The sequence below is a fragment of the Crocodylus siamensis genome, chromosome 15, assembly GCF_052110815.1.
Source record: "Crocodylus siamensis isolate JL-2025a chromosome 15, ASM5211081v1, whole genome shotgun sequence".
Lineage (NCBI taxonomy): Eukaryota > Metazoa > Chordata > Crocodylia > Crocodylidae > Crocodylus > Crocodylus siamensis.
Window position 1 is genome coordinate 19712939 of NC_143409.1, and position 13215 is coordinate 19726153.

Consider the following 13215-nt stretch of genomic DNA (forward strand, 5'->3'; position numbering starts at 1 on the left):
TCAAAAATATTACAGATTCTGTTGAATCTTCCAAACATGCCACCTTTGCATTAAAATCAAGCAGGAGAAATGTAGCATTCAAGGCAAATTTCTGAAAAAGTTACACAGTTCTGAATAGAGCGGCTTTCTTGCCTTCTGTTTATGGTACTTATGGTCATCTGCTTTGGTCAAGAAATCAAAAAGCCCATGGTTCAGTTTCTTCATATTGCAGTTGCCTCAATGTCTGTTAAATACGTTCTGAAAAGCAGCTATAGTAAGCTCAGAGCTGGGCTGTCATTTCACCAATTAAAACAATGGGGTCTTGATGCTTGATTATAGCCTATAGGGTAGGGGTAGGCAATTACCTGGGCTGGAGGGCCACTTAGAAAGTTTTGGTGAGCTGTTGTGGGTTCATATCAGTACCCCCCTCCTCACCACCCGCAACAGCTCACCAAAACTTCCTAAGTGGCCAGGGCATGCTTGGCTGGATGGATGAGATGGGGCTGCGGGTGGGTGAGGAATAGCGTCCAGGAGCAGGACAGGCAGGCAAGGCCAGGCGGTGACCAGGATCAGGAATGCAAGGCAGTGACAGCGTGGGGCCTGGGGCAGAGCTGCGATCCACTCCCTGCACAATGGATCATGACTGGCCCAACCTGGGATGAAGGCAGAGTGCTTGCCCATGACCTGGCTTCTGCCCCAACACAGGTGCGCACGGGCAGCTGCAGTACAACGTGGCTGCAAGCAGCATGGCCAAGCAGTGTGGGGCAGCCTAATCCAGTCACAATGTCATCGGCCCCATGCTGTCACTGCCCCAGCCCCGGCTGCCTGTCCTGCTCCTGGACACTGATCCTCACCCACTCATGGCCTCATCCCATCCACTCAGATGAATGCACCTTGCCAGAGGGGGTCCCAGACTGGTTTCCATGTAGACCCCAACCACCATTCTGTTCAGTGCCCCCAGCAGTGGGTGTGCGGTGGGTGGGCCAGGGTGCCTGGGAAGCAGAGCTGGGTCTGGCAGTGGTAACTTGAAGGAGCTGCTGCCACTGGGGATACTGGGAAGCAGAGTTTGCCACTCTAGCAGAGTCTAGCCCCAGCCCGACTGCATATCTGGGAGTGGTGGGACCAGCTGCATGTGCCATGGCTCAGGCTGCCCCCACACAAGCCTGGGCCAGGCAGAGCCAAGAGACCTGCCACTGGCTGCATAAAATCCCTCTGCAGGCTGGATCTGGCCTGCAGGCCATATTTTGCCCACCCCTGATGTAGGTACTTATCCAATCTTATAGCAATAAATAGTAGCACAAAGTTTCTTATTTAGATTGCAGAACATTAAAACTTCTATAGTAAATTCTGTGTAATTCAGTTTGGTCTTATTTTCATAGGAATCAACAATTAAAAAAAAATCCAGCAGCCTGATTCCAGTGCTAGAAGAAATGAATAAACCTCAGCATTAACACAGGTCTGAGATAAGGGGTGACATATTATCTGGGTTTATGCAATGGCACAGCTCAATTAACTTCCACTTATGTCTATGTTGGTAGAAAAGAAAGATTCACTAAGGAAAGAATGCAGCTTTATTTTAATTGTCTGCCTTGTTCATTTCAAATCAGTGTGTTTCACCAAATCAATGAATACATGATACAATCCACAGAGAAATAAGCATTTAGGATACTATTAGTTGAGGAGAGATTTTTAGGTTGGAAAATACATTGTAAAGCCTAACAGAGCTCTTTTAATTGTTTCTTTAGAAATGTATCTTGATAATAGCAACTGCTCATTTTAATCTAAAACAGAAAAGGGATTAATTTACTGTGGCATAGGAAGTTCTGCCAGTTCCCAAATGCCCTACATAGTTTCTTTCAAATTTACTTTAGGCCTCAAGTAAAACCAAAGCTCCACCTCCAGGCTTGGTAGCAAACAGGCTATTATTCTCCAGCGCTAACCTTTGGTCATCAGTTCTGTAATAAGCTTGTTTCACATTTTTTAGGAAAGAAGTCAGCTTGTCAGTAGGCACCATTGACACAGTGCAGCCGCCCCATCCTGCTCCAGTCAGACGTGACCCTATGGCTCCAAACTGCCTAAAATAATAATAATAAAAAAGCAATTTCAGGAATGATAAACCAAAATTCAAAAAGATAATGTTTCAGACTTACAATGCCTACAGAGTGCATGTGAATATAGGACTCAATATCTATGTTTTTCTTATTAAATTCAACAGCTGTGTAAGGCACACTTGTCTATGAGCAATTTCAGCTCTTTGCAGTGAATGATTTGGACAAAGATCTGGCAGCTTGACCAATATAGTTGTTACCACGAACAGCAAAACTAAGCCTCTTTTAAATGCTTGGGGATCAGCTCTTTTATAGGCTGAAGCACAGCAGAGGAGAAAAAATACATTAGCAATATGACATGGCAAAAATAAAACAGGAGAATCTTTTGAATGAACTGTCCAAGCTTCATGCAAGCCATGTTCATGTCTGGCACAGGTAGCTTGCCATAGTTTTGCTCTTCTGAGGCAGATCTAAAATATTCTGAAGATTCATGGGCTTCTGCAGAACTGTATGCAGTGCCAGCAAGGAAACAAAGGGATACAGAAAAAATTCCCAGAAATTCAGACGGAGTCCCATTCCCGAGCCCCTGTGTCATCTGCTCTGCCTTAAAAACAAAAATTGAAAATGTTCTTCTCTTCTACACATCTTGCCTTCAGCCAGATCCAAAAATAGGAGTATACCTTGTATTAGATTCCTCTTCTGACATGTCTAACTCAGCTTAGAGTAGAATGAACTGGGTATCATTAGAAAGCCTATTCTCAGGATGTCTCTAACCCAATTTATGGATCACTTATTTTGATACGCTTCTGCAACAAGGTGAATCTGTGAGGTTCCCCAGCCCTAGAATGTGGCTGTAAGCAGAGAAAATGGACATGATGTTAGTAACATCTCAAAGGATAAGGATCGCTGATGTTGAATAATTTCTGGCCACTTTTCACATGCACAGCCTGTTAACATACCAGGATTTTACTTCTTAACTCAGGGGTGCAGTTACTAGGGCTGTGTGAAACTTCAGGTGCTGATTCGATCCAAGAGGAGATTCTTCCCAATTCGGTGGCTAAATCTCCAAATCCAAATCGAATCAAGGGACCATTTAAAAGGTCCAAATAGATTCGAAGCTCTCCAAATTGATTCGGAAAAGATTCAGAGAACTTCAACAATTCCGGCAGTCTCACCCTGCTCACTGCAGCAGGGAACTGGACCCGGACTCCATGCTGCTAAGTAGGGGGTGGGGGAGGGGGGCTAGAGGATGGGGGAGAGGAAACCATGGGGGGACGGACTCCTGCCAGGCCCCATCCCCTGCCTGCTCCCTCAGCCCTCCCCATGGCTGCCCACCTGCCCCAGCTCCCAGTTGTTTAAAAAAAGCCCTTACTGAGTGCTGCCAGGTGGGGGGATAATCCCTGCTGCCCCATGCTGCATGAGGCTCTGCTATGAGCCCTGACCCCCACCTGCTCTCCCAGCCCCCACCCATGGCTGCCCCGCACGCCCCAGCTCCTGGCCCTTAAAAAAAAAAAGAAAGCAAACAAACACTGGACTCACCAGCTCCTGTAGTGGCCTTGGGGCTTCTGGCAGAGTCCCCCAGGCAGTGGGGGGCACTGGGGATCGCCTCCCCACCTGGCAGGAGCTGGTGAGTCCCGGGTTTTTTGTTTGTTTGTTTTTTAAAGGGCCGGGAGCTGGGGCAGGCGGGGCAGCCATGGGGGAGCTGGGGGAGCGGGCAGAGGTCAGGGGCTTGTGAGTGGGGATATTTTTTTTCAAAGGAGCTAGGAGCTGGGGCTAGGCAGGGCAGCCATTGAGAGCGGGTGGGGGATGGGGCCTTTCTGATTTGGAGATTCGGCTGATTCAGCAGCAGCCAAATCTCCAAATCAGATTTGGCTGAGTCGATTTGGGGCAGTGATTTGTATCACTGAATTGAATCACTGTCCCCCAAATCGGCTGAATCCAAATCCAAAGCAAATACCAGCCGCTTCACACAGGCTTAGCAGTTACCTGTATGGTTCACTTTAAACATGCTCAATTGGAACATATGGGCAAGTCCTTTTTCCAACTAGAAGTGCTTTTCTGAATCTGGGCCCCATTGTGAGTGTGCTAAAATCACAGAAAAGAGTCAGGGGGTTAGAAGGGACTCTAAGAGTCTGACCTCCTACATTGTTTCCTATCGCTATTTGATTTGTTCTTGCTTGTGTGCACATTTGTCTTGTTCTGTGTTTTACACCCTCATCCTTGTGAGCAAGGATCTTAAAAGCAGGATCCAATGCGGCCAACAATGGAAAGACTGCCATTGATTTCATCAGACCCATTCCAGTGCCCTGAGGCAGCTAAATCAACTGCTTGAATTCACTTGGCATGTTACTCCATATTTAAGTTTTATATTTCAGATAAAATGTTGGCTTTTGACTGTGGAAAGCACTGAAATCTCTTCAGAATTATTCTGACCCTTTTTGGATTTCATAGTTCTCTGCAGTCACATCAAATGTCTCTTTTTCCTTAGTCATTTCTTAAAATGTTATAAAATGTAATTTAAAAAGAAAATAGCAAGAGCCAAAGCCACTATGCACCAAGACTGCGTCAGCAGTGGATTAGATGCAACACAAGTGCCCTAGTTTTCAGAGAGGCTGAGCACCCGTGACTGCTGATGTGATTTTAAAATATATGCATTTGGGGTTCTTTTGGGTTGTACTTGACTCACCCTTCACTACAAGGGCTATGACCTTCTTTTTTTTTTTAAATGAAGCTGAGAAACTCACATGCTGGGGCTTTAGGAAAATCACCAATCATTTATTAAGTTGCAGGACTTGGCTGCTCTCTGATGCTACGTCTGGGCTTACATGTGAGTGATTTTCAATGGAATGTGTGCACCTAAGAGTGCCTTTGCCACAGTGGTAGCACGTCCTAGTTAGAATGTTTCCAAATGTGCACCCACCTACCTGCACCTGCTTTCATACTTTAAGCTAAAAATATGTGGGTGGAGCTGCCTTCAAGACTTCAACGTCCAGTGAGCTTGACAGGAGCGTCTGGGGACACCCCTGAAGTAGTCTCATTGGCACACTGCTAACTGAGTGTGCAAGCAGTTGCTAGGGGAAGAGGGATGTGCTCAGGCATATCCTGGCCCAGACATGCTGGTGTTGTAATATAGACATGCTCTAAATCTCTTCACATACTCCTTGTATTATGTGTTCCATCTGTTTTAAAGATCTAATGGAGAAAATGGCCATTACTAAAATGAGATAGACAGAAAGTGCAAAAAATGTTGACTAACCAGTGGCTAAACTTTTCAGCCCTCCAAACCACAGCCAATATGGATCTCTTTTGTTCTTGGCAGGGAGCATATAGTAAAACATAAAGACTTAGGCAAAACTGAAAACATCTGGATATGTAGATTATTCTTTGCAGTTTATACGTTGCAAGCAAGAGAATGCCATAGACATAGGCAATGCTATGGAATGTATTTTTGGAAAGATTTTTTTTTAATTACCTGGCAGCTGCATATGATTGTAAGTAAAGAATTTAAATTACAAAACAGTTGGTCTCAGCTTAGTCACATCAGCCAAACTTTTCAAGAACAGCTAGTAATTTTAGGTGCTTATATTTTGAGCATCCAATTTGAGATCCTTTGAGAGGGTCTTTTCCAAGACTGGATGCTCAGTGCTTTTGAAAATCAGGCCCCTGTAAAGCACCCACAAATGGAGGCACCAAAAATGCTAAGTCACTTTTGGCTATCAAATAAAAGTCTGTGTCAGTCAATTCTGACAATTAGCAGTAGGTAATAAAATTCCTGTCAAAGCACCCTCTATGCTTCAGGAATGTCAAACCCCACCAAATATTTCTTAACTAAAATATATTCTGTGTGGAATAAAACTGGAATGACTAGTGAACAAATAACGCATTTGTTCCTTGCAATGGACATACTCTCATAAATCACCTTTATGAAAAATTCAGTCTTTAACTATTCTTATGACATCATATATGGTTCCTTTTGTTGGTAATTTAGAAATAAATCTGCTGTAGCTTGAGCACATATTGTGTTTCCACTCATCATTACAGCCTGATCCAGGGAAATGAAATGTTTTGATTAATTTTAATTTCATATAATAAAATCCTAGTCCCTTGCCTGCACCTAAGTGCCCCCTTCCTCTGGATTCTACAGGTACAGCCACACGTCAGGCTGCAGTGCATTGCAGAGCTGTAAGTAACCTCATTTACATATGGAGGCATTCTACCTCTGGCAGCAGAGGCCAAGGACAGACATGTATGTGCCCTTGTAGCACTACAAAAGTGAGGGCACAGACATGCACACTTCCTGTAGCACTATAAAAATGGCAGAAACTAACCAGCCTGTCTGTTCCCCAACTTGTCCACTCCCCTGGGACTGGGCTGTCAATAAATGCAGAACTGGGCTTGCCCACAGTGGACAGAATTGCTGTGGGGGAGAAAGAGGGGGCTGCAGCTTTGCTCACCACAGGTGAACTCTGTCCCAGGCCTGTGCTCACTGACAGCCTGATCCGATAGGGCTATAGCTCTGCTTAATGTGCTCTGCAGGGGGCACAAGGCTGTCAGCGATCAGATTTATTAACAGGCTTCCCTCCATCGTTGCCTCCCCCACCCCACCATGAGTGGCAGGGAGCAGAGGTGCAAGGCTGAGCAACGCCGTGGCTGGAAAGCACAATGCAGAATGCCTTCACAGTGACTGGGTACCACCCCAGCTAAGAAGACAGACACCTTCACTATTAGAACTGGAGTCAAGCAAGCATGTGTGATTGCACCAGCACGCTTTTCCATTGATATCACAGCTATTCCACATCTCATTGCTGATAGATTTCCATCTGGAGTCAGCATCCAGTATCTCATGGACAGGTAACTGGTTGATGTTAAAGAGATTTGTTCTTCCATTACTGGTCTTCAATATGCTGGTGATTGTGTTGTGTGTGCCCAGCAGTTGAAGAGCTCCAGGTCATTCTTGATTGTTTCTGCGAAGTGTATGCAATGCTTGGACTCACTGTCAACTATATGAAAACCAAAATTTCCCCTACTTGGGTAGCCACCTTTCCCAAAAAGTAAAACATAGATGATATTCAACATTGGCTAAAAGCTCCCAGTGTTACCTTTGGAAGTCTCCAAAGTCATGTCTTCAGTAATTATGACATCAGCATGCAAACCAAACATTTCATCTACCAGGCTGTTATCATTTCTACCCTGTTGCATGGATGCAAATCTTGGATGACATGCTGTAAACACCTAAAAGCCTTAGAATGTTACCATCAGCAATGTCTTTGAAAAATCCCCCATATCAGCTGGGAAAACAGAAAAATGAAAGACAGCATTCTAGCTCAAGAAAACACCACCAGCACTGAAACCATGTTTATATGGCACCAACTCTGTTGAACATAAGGATGCCTGACAACTGGCTTCTGAAACAGATCCTATACTCCTAATTCAATGACGGTCACTGCTCTAGAGATGGGCAAAAAAAGAGATTCCACCTTGAAGGCCAGTCTGAAGACATGTGACATTAACATCAATACCTGCGACACTTGAGCACTGAGTCATCCCTGATGGCACTGTGATGTGACAAGGCATCAAACATTTTGAGCAAACTTGTCTTATTATGGAGGAGGACCAGTGAGGGAAACTAATAGGAAAAGCTGTGACCTGACAACGCCAGGATCCTCTTCCTCTTCCCATAACTATTTGCCATGTCTGCAGTCAAATATACAGATCTCAGATCAGCCTCTTCAGTCTGTCCAACGGCGGGCTTTCACCCCAAAACCTCACCCCTATCTGGGGTGGAGGCTTATCTCTATTATTCTGTTTTATTCAGTCTCTGGTGCTCATCCCCATGTCTACGGGGTTTTCTCTTTCTTACTCTGTCTTCTGCACCACGACAGTTTTAGCACCTTGGTTGGTGGGCTGAAGTCCACTGCAACATCTTGCTAGACTCTCCCACACGTCCATGATCTCGCCTGTCGTGACTTGTTGTTACAAGAGAAAATAGAATGCCAGGGCGTGTGGGTTTTGACGCTGTCGCTCTTGAAATCTGTCTTAGTGTAGTAAGGGCTCCACCAACCCCTACACCCTCACCTGTTCCACTGGGTGTTAATCCAGTAGTCTAGACAAACTGCCTCCAAGCAGTACAAAATGGTCTGTAGGTCTCTAGGTCTGGCCAATCAATAGCCCCGATGGATCTGGTTGTATTTCACCTGGCTTAGAGCTTTGTACAGACCTGCCATTAATCCTAGCCAGTTCTTTTACTGGCCTATTGTCCCAATAGTTGTAATGCACTATCGATCTGTGAGGACTTCCCTCTCACCCTAATGAAAAGAAGAATGAAAACAAACTGGTACTTTTCCTGGCCTTATATTCCTAACTTTATGTTACCTTTTTTCTTCAGCCCTGCTATTAGGGTCTTTATGGTACCTTCTAACTGCCCCGTGGCAGTGTGAATTTCTCTCTGAGCATTTCCTTCAGGGTTCTCTCCCCTGGCAGCTCCCTCTGCAGAGCTGCTTCTCTTAAACCTGGTCTCTGTTGCTTTCTCAGTGCCTTCAGCTATCCCTGCCGTCTCTCTGCCTGAATCAGCCACTTCCAGTTTCTGGTGTTCCTCTTTTGCCTGCCCTGGGTCTCCTTTTATCCTGGAGTTTTGGCTGACTCCCCCCCCCGCTCCTGAAACACCGGGTGAAGAATGAGCCCTGCAGAGTTCTTCACCATTCAGGTGGGACCAATTTATTTCCCTGGGGCTCTTCTCTTTCCTCACACAGCCATCTCTGGACTCACCAATGATGTTCTTATTTACTAGAAGATGATCCTCTTCATATGGAGGGACTGCCAACATTAATGTAGTGTTCTAGCTGAGCGGTCTACATGTCTGTCTACATCTCTTACCACTCTACTTTTGTACTGCTATAAAAGCAGCATGTCTGTCCACGGCTAAGGAGTTCCATGCTTCTTAATCACACTGAGCTCCAGGTGGCCCTGGCTAGACTACTTCTGATACCTGAGCTAGTGTTAGTATCTCTGTAATATGCTGCAGCCTGCAGTGTGCCTATGCCTTCTGCTACACAGCTCATTTTCTCTTCCCTACTGCTGTCTATTTGGTAATGTATTTGACTTAAAATACAGCAGTCCTTCATTTTAATATTTTCCTTCTGTCCTCTTCAGCAACAGTTACAGAACTGGTTGCATGTGTCTAGTACTGGTCAAGACTGCAGCCAGAGTATTTTCATAACAAAAAATAGTGAAGGCCAGCAGTGTTGGGAGCCTTCAACCAGCACGGTTGTCTTCTACTCTCTATATAAAGTAGTTCCCCTTTAGCTGCCTTGGCCAGCTACATTGGAATCATCCCATTGTTTGAGTTGGTATAATAAGCTGATCCCATTATGCAGTCAGTCATAGCATAAACAATAAACAGCATGTGGCTAATGTGTTAGATGCAGGGTTTTTTCTCTTATGAAGAAATAAAATTGTTATTAAACTACTATCAAACTGTAGTGGGTATCAGTCCTTCCTCTGCTGCATCTCAAATACCTGGCACAGGTTCATTTAATGGCACGATGAGAGATGATCCCCGATCCCAACAGTTGCACATCCTGCCATGTCACACATGCATGGCAAAAGGTACAATTTTGGGATTGGGAATAAGATCCTAATTGTGCTATTACTACTTGCGAAAACAGAGGGATCCCAGGATCACAATCTCAGACACACCCTGCACCATCAAGTTGAAAGCCAGGTGCTTGCAATGTGGTGGGAACTGGTTTAGTCCTGGGACTGGGACTGACAAACAGCCATTTCAAGACCTTGGTATAGTCCCAGGGCTGGGATTGATAATCAGATGGGACTACACTTGGGCTTTTCCCAGAGCACAATGCATTGGGATATTAGAAAACCTTGCGTGCAGCTCAACTGCACATGCAGTTTTTAAACATCCTGGTACATGGGGATCCAGAGTCCTTGTGGTTGGGATGTGTCAAGTACTTTGGTATGCAGGTCTCTGGGGGTTGTAGCGCAAGGTAGTCAATCTTTTGGATTGACTCCCCATGATCTGGCACCTCAGCCCACCTGATGAAGTCCCCTTGAATTAGCACTCTAAAAACAGCAGGGTACAACCCCATGGCTGTCATGCACCACATGGCTGTCAGCCGGCTGGCATGGGGGTGCTGTCAGCCAAGCCTTGCCATGCAGCTGGCTTCAGGCTGCATGGTGGAGACCCTACCAAATGTTTAATTTAAAGCACAATGGAAACCAGCCACAAAATATTACACATTTTTGTGGGATAATTTTGTGGTTGGTTTTCTGTTTTGAACATGTGGCAGATTACTATTTAGGATGTGATTATCAGGTTAATAATGTCTTCAGTGTAATGTCTGCCAGGGACCTTAGGAACACATAATTCATACATGAAAGAATCTTTTAAATGTTCTAAAGTTTTTAATTAGATTCCTGGAGTTGTGAGTTTTTGTCTGCCTGGAAAGCACCTTGAACATAATAGAGGCTTTCATAAAAAAATAATTATGTTCATTAACATATATAAGGAGAGAGAAATAGTTAGTGATAGTCTGAAGTTGGGCAGAAGGCAAAACATGCTGGCATCTTCCAGGGGTACGGCTCCTGGACTGGATGCGGCCCTCCAGGCCATTCTATCCAGCCTGCGGGGCCCCTAAAAATTGAGAAAATTAATACTTATCTGCCCCTGGCTGCCTGTCATGTGGCCCTCAATGGCTTGCCAAACCTTGGTAAGCGGCCCTCTGCCCGAAATAATTGCCTGCCCCTGCTTTAGACTAACTCATTCATGCGGCATGAGCTTTTGTAGTCTTCAGCCACTTTGTCAACTGCTGTGAATGACGAAGTAGCATCTGACAAAGTAGGCTATAGTTTATAAAAATGTGTGCCTCTGAACAAGCTAGCCTGTAAGTACCACCCTACCCTGCATTCTGCCTTTATGTATAAAGGGTACCATCATACAAAAACTTAGAGCCCCATCCATTATACCCTACCCTATTTCTGTCATCTGTTCTTGTACATGTTCTTATTCCACAGTAAGTGAAAGCTAAACTGTGATAGCTTAGTCAGTGAAAGAGAAGGTTTTCAGGGTTTTGCTTCTATTTATTGTGTGTATGTAGGCAGACACATGGTAAAGCTCAGTTCCTTTTTACCCCATAGTAAACTGTTGGTATTTTCCATACCCTGAGAACTAATATAGATTTACAGTCTTGATGGATGGGAGTCATATGAGGATGACTTACTTATGGATGATAAAGCCTGTGTCATATTGCCAGCTGATGACATTTGTATTGTCACCATAAACCAGTTTCATTTGAACTTTAACAAGAAAAATGTAGTTACCAGTACAGAAATCTTCAAACCAATGAGGTTTCTAGCTCTTTCGAAAGCAAGAGTGCAAATTGCACAACACTGTCTCACAGAATACCTTGGTTCCTTAAAGACAATGAAACTACAGTTCATGACATAAATCCTGCAAACTCTTCATGTATGGTGCTCCCATGGCACTATGTGATTATAACTATACACTTCCCTTGTGATGGGTAGTAAAGCTTTGTTTAACTACTTAACCCCAAACCATTATGCATCCCAAAGGCCACTATTAAGATAACTATTACATTCAGCCATACTGAATTCATTAAACTCTTCCTATAGCCAGGGACTTTTGATCAAAATCAGCACAATGATATCTTTGCTAACAATGCACTGGATGCTCTAGACATGCGAGTTACACATGAAAATTATGTGGGACCAAACTATTTAGTTTAATACGCTGGTTCTGTAGTACTGGATAAAACTAAACCGCAAATACCGTCTAGTTAATTGTATTTTTCCTTGTAAATTATCTATAATAACCAGTTCTCATCTTCCACTATGGATAAAGATTATGACAATAACAGGATGGCATACGTGATAGCCTGTGTTTTCTGGTTCAGCTCATCTCTTTTCTGAAATGCCTTTTCTGTTTGGAATATAAGCTCTTGAGGGTTTGGGTTCCAGTTTGTACCTATGGCTAATGCTGTGTGAAATAAATTCCCCACCTCTAACATCCGTTGTTCAATAAGCTCCTTGCATGGCTTTCACCTCAAGAATTTTCTAATCAGGGTCAGCCCAAAGAACTTTAGGTGCTGCCTCTACCCCACTGCCAGCTTAGAAAACTCCTCATTCCAGATCTCCAACCCTCAAAACGTAAGGGAACGCTAGGAGACCAGCATGAGTTCTTTCACAATGACCCTACATTTTGGCAGCTGTCTCTGTTAGTTCTTGTAAAAGCTGTGCTAAAACATATTCAGTATTTAACCATTTCTCTATAGTCTAGCATTTGAGGACTTCAGTTAAAGTGCACCAAACTTTTCATGATGTTCCATTATGATTTTAAGGCAACATCAGAACATTAAAGAATACACTGCAATTGTGGCCAGCAGTGGTTTGTTAAGGAAGATAAATAGACTATATAACAAATGAGAAAACAAATAGTGACCTCTTCTGAAATCTTCACAAGGAAAAGCCAGTTTAATAGACTGTGAGAATTTTGATGAGCAGTAAATCTGAACCCCCAGTCCACTGTAACCCTATAAACAATGTTCTTCATCTGATACGCATTACTCAGATGTCAATGGGTAAACATTTGACCATATAAATGTCCCTGAAGGAAACTACTTTTCTTTCATTTTCAAATTACCACAGCTTAATGAGGTTGTATTTTCTCATCAATTCAAACCATATTCTCAATTGAAGTTCACTTTCATGGCTGTCAGGACTTACAGGCAGATGTCCACCAGCTGATCCAGTTCAGGACAGCTGCATTCATACATGTCCCTGCAGCTGATATGACTCTGGTTCATTAATTCTCCCAGCAGCTGGATTGCGTTGGCAGGTGCCTCGCTACATATCTTCTTAAACTCCAGCACTCTGGCAGCTTCGCTGTATACATGCTTAGCACGCTGGTACAATTTAAAGGTGGTGACTAAAGAAAGTGAAAAATAATCGATGTTAATTATCCATGCACACATGTCTAACTGAAAAGGAACCAATGGAAACTTCACTGTTTTAAATTTTTCAGCTATTTTTAATTTTCTAATTTATATTAGAACTCAGAGACCAAAGATTTTTGCTACAACCAACACATTTCTACGCTAAAGCTCTGTTTTAACACTGGGAAACCTCAAGACCAAAGTATTTATAATTTTAGTTTTGA

General features: G+C 43.8%; 1 protein-coding gene across 2 annotated transcripts in view; it reads right to left on the bottom strand.

The window, feature by feature from the left end:
• Positions 1-1533: 1533 nt before the first annotated feature.
• Positions 1534-13215, bottom strand: part of GALK2 (galactokinase 2) — an 88602-nt gene continuing 76920 nt past the window's right edge. For both annotated transcript variants that reach the window (XM_090028700.1, XM_090028701.1), the window contains 2 exons: positions 12783-12984; positions 1534-2054 (listed from right to left, as the gene is read on the bottom strand). In XM_090028700.1, coding sequence (XP_089884826.1) covers positions 1847-2054; positions 12783-12984 — 410 coding nt within the window. In that variant the 3' untranslated portion in view covers positions 1534-1846. The remainder of the gene's footprint in view (positions 2055-12782; positions 12985-13215) is intronic.